This window comes from Corvus moneduloides, chromosome 18, assembly GCF_009650955.1.
Source record: "Corvus moneduloides isolate bCorMon1 chromosome 18, bCorMon1.pri, whole genome shotgun sequence".
Classification (NCBI taxonomy): Eukaryota; Metazoa; Chordata; class Aves; order Passeriformes; family Corvidae; genus Corvus; species Corvus moneduloides.
This window is the reverse complement of record NC_045493.1, coordinates 397,604-410,398: the sequence shown is the minus strand read 5'-3', so window position 1 is coordinate 410,398 and position 12,795 is coordinate 397,604. Positions and strand designations below refer to the sequence as shown.

At 55.4% G+C, this 12,795-nt stretch overlaps 1 protein-coding gene across 1 annotated transcript in view; it reads left to right on the top strand.

Moving 5' to 3' along the window:
- The first annotated feature begins 6,096 nt into the window (after positions 1-6,096).
- Positions 6,097-12,795, top strand: part of LOC116452995 (protein DGCR6-like) — a 9,684-nt gene continuing 2,985 nt past the window's right edge. The window contains 5 exon segments of the mRNA XM_032127969.1: positions 6,097-6,288; positions 6,356-6,516; positions 7,160-7,260; positions 12,650-12,755; positions 12,758-12,789. Of these exon segments, the coding sequence (XP_031983860.1) occupies positions 6,164-6,288; positions 6,356-6,516; positions 7,160-7,260; positions 12,650-12,755; positions 12,758-12,789 (525 nt within the window). The 5' untranslated portion in view covers positions 6,097-6,163.

Sequence of the window (12,795 nt, the reverse complement as noted above, 5' to 3'; positions counted from 1 at the left end):
TGCGTTGCGTGGGCTTCAAACTGGGGATGCACCCTCAGCTTATCGAGACCTCCAGGGGTGCCTCTGCAGCCCCCAGCCCTCCAGCCTGAAGGATGAGGTGCACATGAATGTGCCTTTAGCGGGGCACAGGGCAGTGCCCTGAGCACTGCGCAGGGTAGGGGCTGCAGCCAGACCCCCGCTCGCAGGCATCAGGTGGGCATGCAGCACCTCCCCGGCTGCAGAACCAGCAAACCCACCTTGGCTCCATTTTAAGACTCTTCCTCACCCCACGGAATAGTGGAAGTGTTTCCATGTGATCCAGGACACCAATAAACCCCTAGCCGTAATGTGCTGCACAGAGCAAAGGGACTTCTAACACGCGGAGCCATCGCTGGACAGACCCAAGAGCCTGAGCCTTTATTTCAGCCTCTGCAAGCATCATTTGGGAAAAATCCCTATTTTTGCAGGGAAAGCACGAGGGCACTCTATCCAAGTATTTTGAGCAGGAGAAGAGGAATAACGAGGCGGAAGTCAGGCAGAGGCTCCGGGTACCTGATTCATCCGCAGCCTGTGCTCCCAGCCGCATCTCGCCCGCCTGTGTTTAGTCTGTGTGGAAGCACAAATCACTGCGCAATGTCATCACTCTGCCCGGATCTGGATTTCATTAGGAGCCACATGATCGGCCCTGGCTGCTGCCGGGGGCTGGCCGCGCTCCCCCGGAGGAACTGCGCAGGATGCGGGGCGGGGGTCGGGGCGCGGGGCTGAATGGGCCCCTTGTCTGCAGCAGAGGAGCCGCAGCCGCTTCACTGGGGCGGGGGTTTTGTCTCCCCGAGGGGCTTGGAAACCCCGAAAATATCCTGAGGGGAAGGGAGTGCAGCCTGCAGCTGTCCCCTGCTCAGTTGGTGACTGCATGGGCGCAGCAAGGGGGACCCCAGGACCCACGAGCTGGTATCCTTGTCCCTGCCCAAAGTCAGGCTGCTGACACAGAGGGGCATGGATGCCAACTGGGCAGCCGCAGCCAAGGGATAGAAGGGGCTGGCTCCAGGCTGCTGCAACCCCTGCATACGGTCATATCCTTTACATCTCTTGCCTCCCATGGATCCTTTACATCCCATTGCAATCCTTACACCTCGTTGCACTCTCTGAATCCCTTGCAGCCTCCTTGCACATGCATTCTTTATAGTCTGCTGCAGCCCTTCCTGCATCCTTTATATCCCTTACATCCCTTGCATCCTTTTCAGCTCATTGAATCCCTTTTATCCTGCTGCCAGTTTTGTGTCCCCTGCAGCCTGCTGTATCTCTTGCATCCCGTACATCCTTTGCACTCACTCCTCGCTGCCTGTGGCCCCTGTGCACAACTCCCAGCCAAGCCCACACACTTCTGTCTCATCCCAGCTCATTCTTGGTTATGAAGCCCTGTGCAGTGACCTGGGAGCACTTGCACCAGCCAGCCGGAAGCCTCTGCAGCAGGTCCAGGGGAAGCAGTCCTTCCCCTTGCCCAGGCTCCCCAGGCAGGGTGTTGTCCATGGGGTGATATAGACCTGCCACCTCATGTCAAACAGACCTGACACCCTTCTCTCTGCAGGTGGCAAAGACATGAGATGCTCCTGGGCTGCTGAGCCACAATCCACATGAATTTGCCCTGGATGAGCTTCCATGTCCTATCCCAGGAATGATGTGCAGTCAGGACACATGGGTGCAGCATCTCCTCTGTGTCCCCATGGAACTTGGCCCAGACAACCAAAGCCTGGACATGTTTTCCAACATGTTTCCAATGATGTCCACTGCCCTTCCAGCTCAGTAGCCCTTGCTCTCCTGGCTACACCAGCAGCCAACTGGGAAGGGAGCGTGGAGGCTTCATCCGGCACCACCAAGAGCCAGTGACCACCTCGATCCAGGTCTTATTTTAGCTGCAGCTCAGGGGTGAAATTCCCGTTCAGATATTCAGTTCCAGAGGCCAGAGCAGGGGAAACACTTTTACTCTGCAGTGTTTAAATTGGAATAAATCCGGTGAGCCTGAGGCTGATGCTCTGGCAGTCCCAGCAATGCCCTCCCCTCGCCTGGGGGATGAGGTGAGGGCCCACACAAGGTTAAAGTGTGAAAAAGGAGGGGGCAAGGCTGGGGACAGGTGGCAAAGCCATTGTGGTGGGTGACCACTCAGCCAGTGCAGGGTGCAGTCAGAGGCCTGCTGCTGAAGCCCCTGCTCCAGAGGGCTGGTGCAGAAGGGTCCAAAGAGGAGTTGGAGGAGACTTGAGGAAAACATCCAAGCCAAGCTGGCTGAGGAGAGACACATCCAGCCTTAAGGAGAGGACCCTCCCAGACCTGGCCCTGCAGGGGTATTGCTGCTCCAGGAGCACCCTGGCTCCAGTCCCGGTTCAGGTGCCAGCCAGGGACTAACTGCAAGCACCATGGCTTGGGCTGAGCTGCCATCCAGTCACCGGCTCTGGCCATCTCAGTCCACACCAATGCCATGGAGAGCAGAGCCACTGCTGGGATCCTCACCAGCTCTCAGCCCAAGAACCAGATGATGCTGACCTGTCCCTGACTCCACAGTAAAGGCAGTAAAGCCATGTTTGGTGCAGAACTGGTGGTGCATTGGCCTCTTCCAGTGACAGCTGGCTGCCTGGTGACACCACACTCACCAAAGGTTGGGGGGGCCGGCTCTGAAGTGGTGACTCAGAGCCATGGTGATGTGGCAGCTCTCCCAGGGACTCCAGGCTTGGACAGATACCTCCTGCAGGAGGGTGTGTGCTCAGGGTTCTCTGCAGGACTATTCCCCATGGCAATATGCCCCCATGCACCATGCTTCACAGACACCCCACTCCTGCTGTATTTCTTGTCCCCCTGCTTCTTCCCAGCCTCTTCTGCACCAGCAGCATGAGGAAAGCCCTGCAGCTGGTTTGGGGGCTCAAGAAGCAGCAGCAGGACAAGATCAGCCACAGATTCCTCTGTGCCAAGGTAAGGAACATCCCACTCTCCCAGTGCAGAGGTCCCATGGCCATATGCACCCAAATATAGCCTCATCGTGCCCAGCAGGAAGAGTCCCATTGAGCTCTTCCCCAGCCTCCCTCACTCCATGGTGGGGGTATCAGGGTGAGGAAGGACAGAGGAGCTTTCTCAGCTCTGTCTGTCCCTCCATAGTTCAATCCAGGCTCAGTTAAGGCTCTTCCTGGGCATCACAACCCAACTGCAGGATTGTTTCTGCTCTCAGGCCCCTGGGTCCAGCTGCTGTTTTATCATCCTGGCTGCTGGCATGTTCTGGGCAGCCCAGGAAGGACCTGTACTTCCTCCACCCATGCTGTGTCACCTGAGCTGCTTGTGGCACCACTGCAAACACTGTTAGCTGGTCAGGGACTACCCCACCTCAACCAGAACCCACCCCCCAGGAGCCTCCTGCACATCCCAACATATCCTGATGTGCTCCCTGCCTGGACACACAGAGCATGGGACACCCCAGGTCACCGTACTCTCCAGCCCCAGTCCCTATGTGTGCCACCCACCCACGTCCCCTACACTCCCAGACCCAGCCTAGGGCTGCAGATTGTCCCCAACAGGTGACCCATATGCAATCCAGCTCACTGAGCTCCTTCCTCCAACCCAAACCCCGTGTCCCTCTGTCCCTATGGCACTCATGCAGGTCCCAGCAGAACACCCTGTCCCAGCTCTATCCCCACAGTGAGCTCACCCTGCATCCCCACCAGCATCCTGGCCCAGCAAAGATCCCAGTGCAAAGCACAGCCAGGTACTTCATGGAGCACACACCAGCTCAGATTCCTGCCCCAGGACCCCCAAAATCCCAGCTTTGGCATCACCAGCCCTGCAGGCTGCAGAGGCAGCACCCAGAGCTGCCGGGCTAATGAGAAGTGCATGGGTCTCACATCTGGTAGCGATTGAGCCGGGAGGAGCACTGGGGAGGGAGGAAGTGCAGATTTCCTGCAGCACAAAGGAAGGGAGAGGAATGTCCGTGGCAGAGCAGAGGCCCTGGCTGCCCCCTCCCTCCACCTTCACAGGCATGCACAGGCACCAGATCGTGCTTGCTCCTTTGCTGGCACTGCTGGAGAGTGCCCCTGGGCATGTGCCCTCCTCTTCCCTGGGCTGAGCCTCTCAGCTGTCCGGCTGCCCCCCTTTCCACCCCCAGGCATGCACGGGCACCCCACAGCCACTGTCCACAGCCATGGCCATGCACTGCCAGAGCCTCCTGCATGGCCTCCTCCCTCCAGCCTGCTGCTACGCAGGGTTCCCACAGCAGACACCCCCAGGCTTGAAAACCCCTTGAAACAGCCTTGGGAAGGGAGCAGAAGCCCAGTGAGCCATGAGAGCAGCGAAGTCAAGGCAGGGGCTGCACTGTGCCATGCCCACGAGGCTGTGACACTTGGAAAGGACAAGGCAGGTAGCATTTATGTCCTCACCAGTGCAGGCAGCCATGTCAGGGGAGGCAGCTGGTCTGGTCGTGTTTCAGGTGAAGCCTTGGCAACCATACCTGAGTGTCACTGGTTGCCAACAGAGCTTATCAAAGGTGTGAATGGCAGGTAGGAGTGGGATTTTGGATTGTGCTGCTGGGAGAATTCCCTGGGACAGCAAAACTGTGTGACAGCAGGTGGCACACAGAGGGGGATATTTAGCAAAAGCTGCCATCAAATCTTCATGGAGGAGCATGGCAAAGTGTTGGGGACGCTTTCATCCTGATCCAGGTTATTGCCCCAGCCAGAGCTGGGCAGGACAGCTCATAGCTCTGCATTAAAGGATCCTCTTTTCCCATCACCCAGCAGCTCAGCAGAGGCTGCAGCACTCAACCTCTGGCTGCTCCAGCACAGCAAAACCTCGTGGTGGTTCCTGAGGAAATCATTCCATGGAGGTGTTGCTACCAGGTTGGGGGAAGGACGGGCAGGGGACAGGCTGGACAGATGGACACGACAGGGTAATAAGGTCTAAGCAGCCCAGAGGTAGAGAGATCTGCAGTCAGCCCACTCGAAGCCTCTCCAGCACTTGGGATTTGGGGATCCTTTAATGGAAATTTGAGGCATTAAACTGGCGGGAAAAAGTAATATCTATTCAGGGATGTTTTCAGGATACCCCATTTTGCTGGAGATACTCTGTGTTCTCTCACATGGCCATTTCCTGTCCTCTCAAGCAGCAGCGCAGCTTCTGTAGGCTTTGAAGTCCTATTATATCCAGTATTTTAAAGGTATTTTTAACCCATTACAATGAATCTTTCCTAATGCAAGACAGGAACCTTTTCCTGTGCTCTGCTGCCATGACTGCACAGCTCATCCTGCTCCAATTCTCATCACCCACACCCCAGCACCCACGGGAAGCACCCAAGACCATCTCAGCACGTAACAATGTGTATTCAGGGGTTGGAAGGGATCTGGGCAGCCGTGCGGCCTCGTCCTTCCTAGGGCACCCACAAACATTGCCCAGCATGACTCTGGCGCAGTGTTCATAGACAATGTTCCCCACTTCACAGGCTGGAATTACTTCAGACAGTGCAATCCCACCAGTGCCGGTGACACACCACATTTTTGGCCGTGGTTGAAGTTATCCTGTCACCCACTTTTGACTCATCCACTCCAAAGAGGACAAATTACGTCTGAAATGCTTCTGATAAAGTAATTTAAAACATCTGTAGCTGCTTCCAAGCCGGAGCAGCGGGACACTCCGAGATTCCCGCCCGTGCATCCCATGGGATGGGCTGGAGTGGAACCGCCTGGAAATCTCCGGCCGGGGCTCGGGGGGCCGGGCGTAGGGGTCCCGGGGCAGGCGGGGGCGGTGGCCGGTGCTGCCGCCGCGCTACCGGGAGCGGCACGGACCGGGGATGTGCGGGAACGGCGAGCGGGAGCGCCGGAACGCGGCTGGGAAACGGGCGGGGTCAGCGAGGGGGCGTGGCAGCGGGGCGGCAAATGGGCTGGGCCACGGGGAGGGGTCTGGGCCACGGGGAGGGGTCTGGGCCACGGGGAGGGGTCTGGGCCACGGGGAGGGGTCTGGGCCGGGATTGGCAGCTCCTGGGGGCGCGGCTGTGAAGGCTGGAGGGGCGAGGCCTGCGCGGTTCGGGGGCGGGGCGGGGCGATGAAGGTGCTCGGGGGCGGGCCCGCGCATGCGCAAGTTCCGGCAGGAGGGTGAGGCCGCCCGCGGCCCTGCGCAGGCGCAGATCGGAGGAGGACGGTGAGGGAGCGGTGCGGGGGTAATGGCGCGGTCTGGAGGGTTCGAGGTGGCCGAGCAGCAGCAGCAGCAGGTGGTGCTGTCCCGGCAGCAGGAGCGGCATTACCGGCTGCTGGCCGAGCTCCAGGCGCTTGTCAAGGCGCTGCCCAGGTGAGTGGAGCCGAGGGGGGCCACAGGCCGCTGCCGATGCCGGCGCTGACCCGGTGTGTGCCCGCAGCGCCTGCCAACAGCGCCTCTCGTACACGACGTTGTCCGAGCTGGCGCTGGCGCTGCTGGACGGGACCGTGTTCGAGATCGTGCAGGGGCTGCTGGAGATCCAGCACCTCACCGAGAAGAACCTGTACAGCCAGCGGCGGCAGCTGCACAGCGAGCACCGCGGTACCGGAGGCACCGGAGGGGTAGTCCCAGGCCACTGGGGGGACCGGAGAGGGGAGCACTGGGGCGAGGGGCACAAGGGTGGCCGTTCTGGAGCACTGGGAGGACACAGGGAGTGGACAGCTCAGGAGAAACGGGGGTAGTACTGCAGGGAAGTGATGGGGACGCTGCGGGGGGAGATGGGCCTGGGGTATCTCTGTGGTAGGGAGGAGATTCGGGGGGTACTGAGGGTGGGATGTTGTGGGGGCGGTGGGGGGGCACCAGGGAGACAGATTGGGGGGGCAGTGGGGGCTTGGGGGTGGCACTGGGGAACGAGGGGGTGAGTTGTGTGGGGACAGTGAGGGAGTGGGAGGTGACATTGAGGGGGCAGATTGTGAGACAGTGGAGGACGCTGGGGGTGACACTAGAGGGCACTGGGGGTCTGCGGTGGGGACACTGGGGGGCTGGGGATGACGCTGAGAGGGGCAGGTTGGGGGGGCTTTGGGGGTGGCACTGGAAAGGCAGCTTTGGGGGCCCCTGGGGGTGGGTTGTGAGGGCACCAGGGAGCTGTGGGAAGGGCACTCGGGGGAGGGAGGGGTGGAACTGATGGCACTGGGAGCACCTGGCAGTAGTGTGCCCTCCTGAGCGCCCCCCGTGCCCATGGCAGGGCTGAAGCAGGAGCTGTTCCACCGGCACAAGGAGGCCCAGCAGTGCTGCAGGCCCCACAACCTCCCACTGCTCCGTGCAGCCCAGCAGCGTGAGATGGAGGTGAGGGGGGCTGGGCTGGAGATGGAGGTGAGGGGGGGGGGGTCGGGTGCAGAGCTGCGTCTCTTCCCAGGGCTCTCACAGCCGCATTGCAGCATCTCCAAAGGGTTTGGCTATTCCTGCCCTGCAGCCTTGGGAGACACCAGCTGTCCTGGCTGGCCTTGCTAGCACAGACCTAGGTTCCCCACCCCAGTCTAGAGGCCTTCTCCTCCTGCTTTACTTTTTGTCTCCCCAAGGTAGGGGCCCAGGCTCTTGCCACCCCAGGTGTGATCTGTGAATTTTGGAAGCTCAGGAGCCTTCTCCAAAGGCAATGCTGTCCACAGTACTTTAATGATCCATCATTATGGTGGGCTGAAGCCTCTATAGGATAGGAAGCAAGTGATAGAAAACGTGCAGAAGGCACCTGAGATCTGCCATAATATTGTAACAAGTCAAAAGCAGAAAATACTCAAAAGAATCACATTTTACTGAGTAGCACTGATAAGGAGGAAACACCTCGAGTTTCATAATTATAGTAATAGTTTCTGAGAGCATCCCAAGGCATTTTGAGAAGATTCAGTCCCAAAGGACTTTTCTGTCACCTGTTGGTGATAGATAGAGGCAGTTTTATAATGTAAGAAAATGGCAAGTAGCAGATTAATATAATCAGTGGAGTTGAAATGTGGGGGGAAGTTACTTTGGTCCACATTAGGCGAACGAGAACTGTTTTCTGCCTTGGCCCATGACAAGCACCATGTGAGCACAAGCTCACTGTTGGATCCTTTGGTGTTTCCACGTTCCTCATGTCCGTCAAGGTGACTAAAGCCAGGCTGGACCTCTGGTACCTGTCCCTGTTACTTTTGTCTCTGAGTAATTTAGACTTGCAGCAGTAATATCTACTGCCTCTCTTAAATGCTTCCAGTATTTCATTAAATTGCTCAAATATGTCTCACTTCTCTTTGTCTTATATGCTGTGCAACTTCCTCCCACTTCCTCCTACCTGCCCTCTGCCTTTCTTCTTTTTCCTCTCCCAGGTGTTAATAGAGTCACTTTTTCCCTTCTTTATCCTCTGACAATTCTGCCATAGAGCACTTTGGGAACAGATTGATCATCTCAGTTATATCTGATATGTGTCTAATTGGAGCTGTGCTCTGTGGTTAAAGGTTTCCATGACCACCTCCTCGAGACAGCTTGGGATTGGGCTCCCAGGACAGGTAATACAAGGTGTAGGTTTTGGATGTTGGCTTCTCTGTGGAACCCATGGCATTTAGAAAAGCTTAGCCCATCATACAGGGTCCGTGGCCACCAGGGCTGAAGCAAAACCTGTGTTTAAGCCTCAGATCTGTCCAAGATACGGCACTTTTCTCTAACCTGGAATTAGATGCCGACACTAAACAATGTGAGGCACTTAAATTTGGGGGGTTTTTTCAAGCCCAAAGAAAGTCATTCCTCCAGCACAGTAAGTGAAGGAGACAATGGCACACTGAGGTGGGTGGGAGGAAGGAAAATCTGCGGAATGGGGATTTCAATCTGTTGTATCTCCCACAAAGAGCATGAACCCCTGGACTGAAGAAAGTGTGAGGACAGAGCTTGCGTAGGTTCATTCCTCAGCATCCTGTGGTGAAGGAGCAGTCATCCCTCTGCCTTGCCTTCTCTTGGGGCTGGAGTTGAGTTTCTTCCCATTTATTGCCATGAGATCCTGCCCTGAATGTTTTCTCTGAAGCAGCTTTTGTATGGTCACCTTCTAGTGGATCCAAGTTCTGCATCCTCCTTAATTGCAGATGGTTTTGTGAAGGTTTCTCACTGTGACATGCTAATTGTGGGCTCTACATCCAGGAGAGGTTCCAAGAGGTAGCTCCTGCCCCATGTGAGTGATAACTGCTCTTTGTTAGGTCACACGTTTTGCAGAGAGCCGTGGATACTCTTGCTGCAGACAGACCTCAGCCTGTGCCCAGACTGTTCATGGCCAAGAGATCTGTCACACAAATTCTGGATTTTCACCAGGAATTGTGGCAGGGTGGAGGCCTTCATCTCCCCCTAAGGGCTTTTTAACCACCAGCCACTGCTGTAGGGAATCCTGGGGTTTGTGACTTCTGCCTTTCTGTGCAGTGGGGATAGTTTAACCACGTGGATGTTTCCAGCTGAACATGTGCCTGTGTTCTCTGTTACAAAGGGACAGCGTTGCACGAATGAAACATTGAAACTTGTGGCTTTCCAGAGATTCACAGAATAAGCTGAGTTGGAAGAAACCTACAAGCATCATCCAGTCCAACTCCCGGCCCTGCACAGGCACCCCAACAATCAACCCCAGCCTGGGCATCCCTGGCAGCGCTGTCCAAATGCTCCTGCAGCTCTGGCAGCCTCGGGGCTGTGCCCATTCCCTGGGGAGCCTGGGCAGTGCCCAGCACCCTGTGGGGAAAGGACCTTTTCCCTGATCTCCAGCCTAACCTTCCCTGACACAACTTTGAGCCATTCCCACGGGTCCTATCACTGGTCACCACAGAGAACAGATCAATGTCTGCCTTTCCTCTTCCCCTTCTGTAGTGGTTTGGTCCAAAATACTCATTACTGTTTATCTGCTGTGAGATAAGAATTAGGAGAAATGCAAAACAGGCACCAAACTTGAAAGAATATAAAGAAGTTTATTAACAGACCTAAAAGAAGAAAAAAAAATTATACCACCTTCAGAACTCTCCTCCTCCCCCCACCTTCCTCCCTTCTCCCACTGACAATGTGAAAAGACAGCCCTTAAGATGTTCAGTCTGTTTACCACTTCCATAATAACCTTGTTCAGTCCATTTAGAAAGAGAAGTCTCTTCTTGCTCATGCTATGAAAACATTATCACAACGAGACAGCCGCCCACTTCCAAATATTGTTCAGTCCATTTAGGAAGAGGAGTCTCTCTGCCTGTGTGTGAGTCCTTCCCCCGACTTGCAGCTTTTCCCGCAACTGCTTTCGAGGGTCCACTCTTGAAGTTTTTTGGGGTACAATTTTAAGGTTGAGCCGTTCAGAAACAAAAACAGAGGCCCTTCTCCTTCCCTGGGAGCAAAGGGTCTTCATCATCTTCATCTTTAGGACTATCTCTGGGAGCATCTCTAGGAACTGAGGTTTTCTCCTTTCCCATTTGGAGCAAAAGTCCTCATCTGGTTCATCTCTACGGACTGAGGTTTTCTCCTTTCCCGTTTGGAGCAAAAGTCCTCATCTGATTCATCTCTCCCTGTCCAAACTTCTCATGCAATTACAGCTGCGTCAGCATCTGCCTATCTCAGCGCAGGTGCTTCTGCTCACGAGTTGAACACTCCACCCCCCGTATCTTCATGAAATTACAACAGGATACTCTGATATATCATAGCTTCACAAGAGAATTTCAGCTTTAAGCATCTCCTCTCTCTCTTCCTTCAGGTTTTCAGCTCTTCACAGCAATAAAAGGGTTACTCTCACCTCGGCCTTGCAGCTTTGCAGCTGGAATGTTGAATTTTTCTTATCGCAGTGGAGGGGGGAGAGCCGAGCCGCTCCGGCTGCCCACGGCAAGGCAGTGGGGGGGGGTTCCACGGCTGGAACAGGTCCATGGCTTCAGGATGGCCGTGGCCCGGCCCGGCCTGGCCCGAGCAGGGCCTGGCCGAGCCCACTGGGCCCTGCTCGGGCCCTGCAGCCACCTGTCCCAGCGCCGGAAACGAGAGAGAGCTTGGAGGGGAGTTTGCCTATTCTTAAATGTGGATCACAGAGGTGATCACAACTTTAAGTGGCTTAGAGAATTGTCCATATTCAAACTGGCCAGCTGATAGGTTCTATCAGTTCCCAGAGGAAACTGTAAGCACCCCTTAGCAAGGACGTCCCTTCCGGGACTATGCTTGCTAACCTATGACACCTTCCAAGGAAGTTGTAATTTCAGTAAGTCTCCCCTCAGTCTCATTTTCTCCAGCTGAACAGACCAGGTGTCCTCAGCTGTTCCTCATATGGCTTCCCCTCAAAGCCCTTCACCATGTTCATTGCCCTCCTTTGGATGCTCTCTAATGGCTTATTTGTTTCTTATTTCTTGCAGGAGAAGCACAGAATCATGGAATGGTTTGGGTTGGAAGGGACCTTAAAATTCATCCAGTCCCACACCCTGCCATAGGTCGGGACACCTGCCACTATCCCAGGTTGCTCCAAGCCCCATCCAGCCTGGCCTTGGACACTTCCAGGGATGGGACAGCCTCAGCTTCTCTGGACAATCTTTGTCAGTGTGTCACCATCCTCACAGGGAAGAATTCCCTCTTAACATCTAATCTAATCCTGCCCTCTCCATTTGAAGGCATTCCTGCTTGTCCTGTCACTCTATCCCTTGTCCCAAGTCCCTTTCTTGCTCTCTTGGAGCCCCTTTAGGCACTGGAAGGGGCTCTAAGGTCGCACAGGGGCTTCAGCCCTTGGAGCATCTCTGTGGCCTCCTCTGGACTGGCTCCAGCAGCTCCACGTCCTTCCCGTGCTGGGCTGCCAGAGCTGGAGCCAGCTCTGCAGGTGGGGTTGCACCTGAGCAGAGGGGCAGAATCCACCCCCTCACTCTGCTGCCCACCCTAGGAAAATGAGCCTGTCATTGTGTTTTGATGGGATTTGATGATTCGTGGTGTTCCCTGTGGCTTGCAGAGGAAGTCTGCTGCTCAGTGCAGCCTGGTGGGGGTGTATCACCTCTGCACACATGGAGCTCTTTACTTCAGCTGTACTCTGCTTGTGCCCTGCAATCCTGCTCTCTGCTCCCACTCTTGATTTCCAGCGTGCCTTTGGCACCCATAAGTTTGCTGGGCTCCATTTCTTCTCTGGAGGCAGCACAGAGGCTATCTGCTGAAGGTTGAGCAGATGTTGGTGAGGCAGGAGTGGCCATGTCCTCCTGGTTGAGGCTATTCTGGCAAGGTCCTTCTTTCATAATGTTCTCAGTCTGTCAAAAATAGAGCCCCAGCGTTCAGATCTTTTCACAAATAAATAGGATCTGTGTGGGGTTTACAGCTGCAGTTCCATATTAGTGTCCAGGGAGGCATCTTGATGAGCTTCAGTGGCCTGTGTTATTCCTCCAAGGCTTCCTTCAGCCTCACCTGAGAGGGGCATGTAGTTCTTGGGCCAAGCACAGCCATAGCTCAGGTGGTAACTCATCAGAGAAAGTGATTCAGACACTGATCAGTTCTTCATGGTCTTTTCTGGCCTCCAAACACTCGGAGAGCAGGCTGTTCCCATGACTTCCCTGCATTTTCTTGAGTGATAGCTTTGCAGGTGGAGGTGTTAAGACCTGGGGCTGTGCTGGTTGCCCACTGCTATCCTTGGACTCATCAGGAGAGATTCAGAGCCTGGTTGCTCTTGGGTTCCAGTAAAAGTTGTAGAGATGAGAAAAAGCCAGGAAGAAGGCAGATATTTCACTTTCACATTGGCTGTTCTGTTTTCCAGGCCATGGAGCAACAGATCCGAGAGGAACAGCGAATGATGGATGAGAAGATAGTCTTGGAATTGGACCAAAAAGTAATCGACCAGCAGAGCACCCTGGAGAAGGCTGGGTGTCTGGCTTCTACATCACCACCAACCCTCAGGTTGGT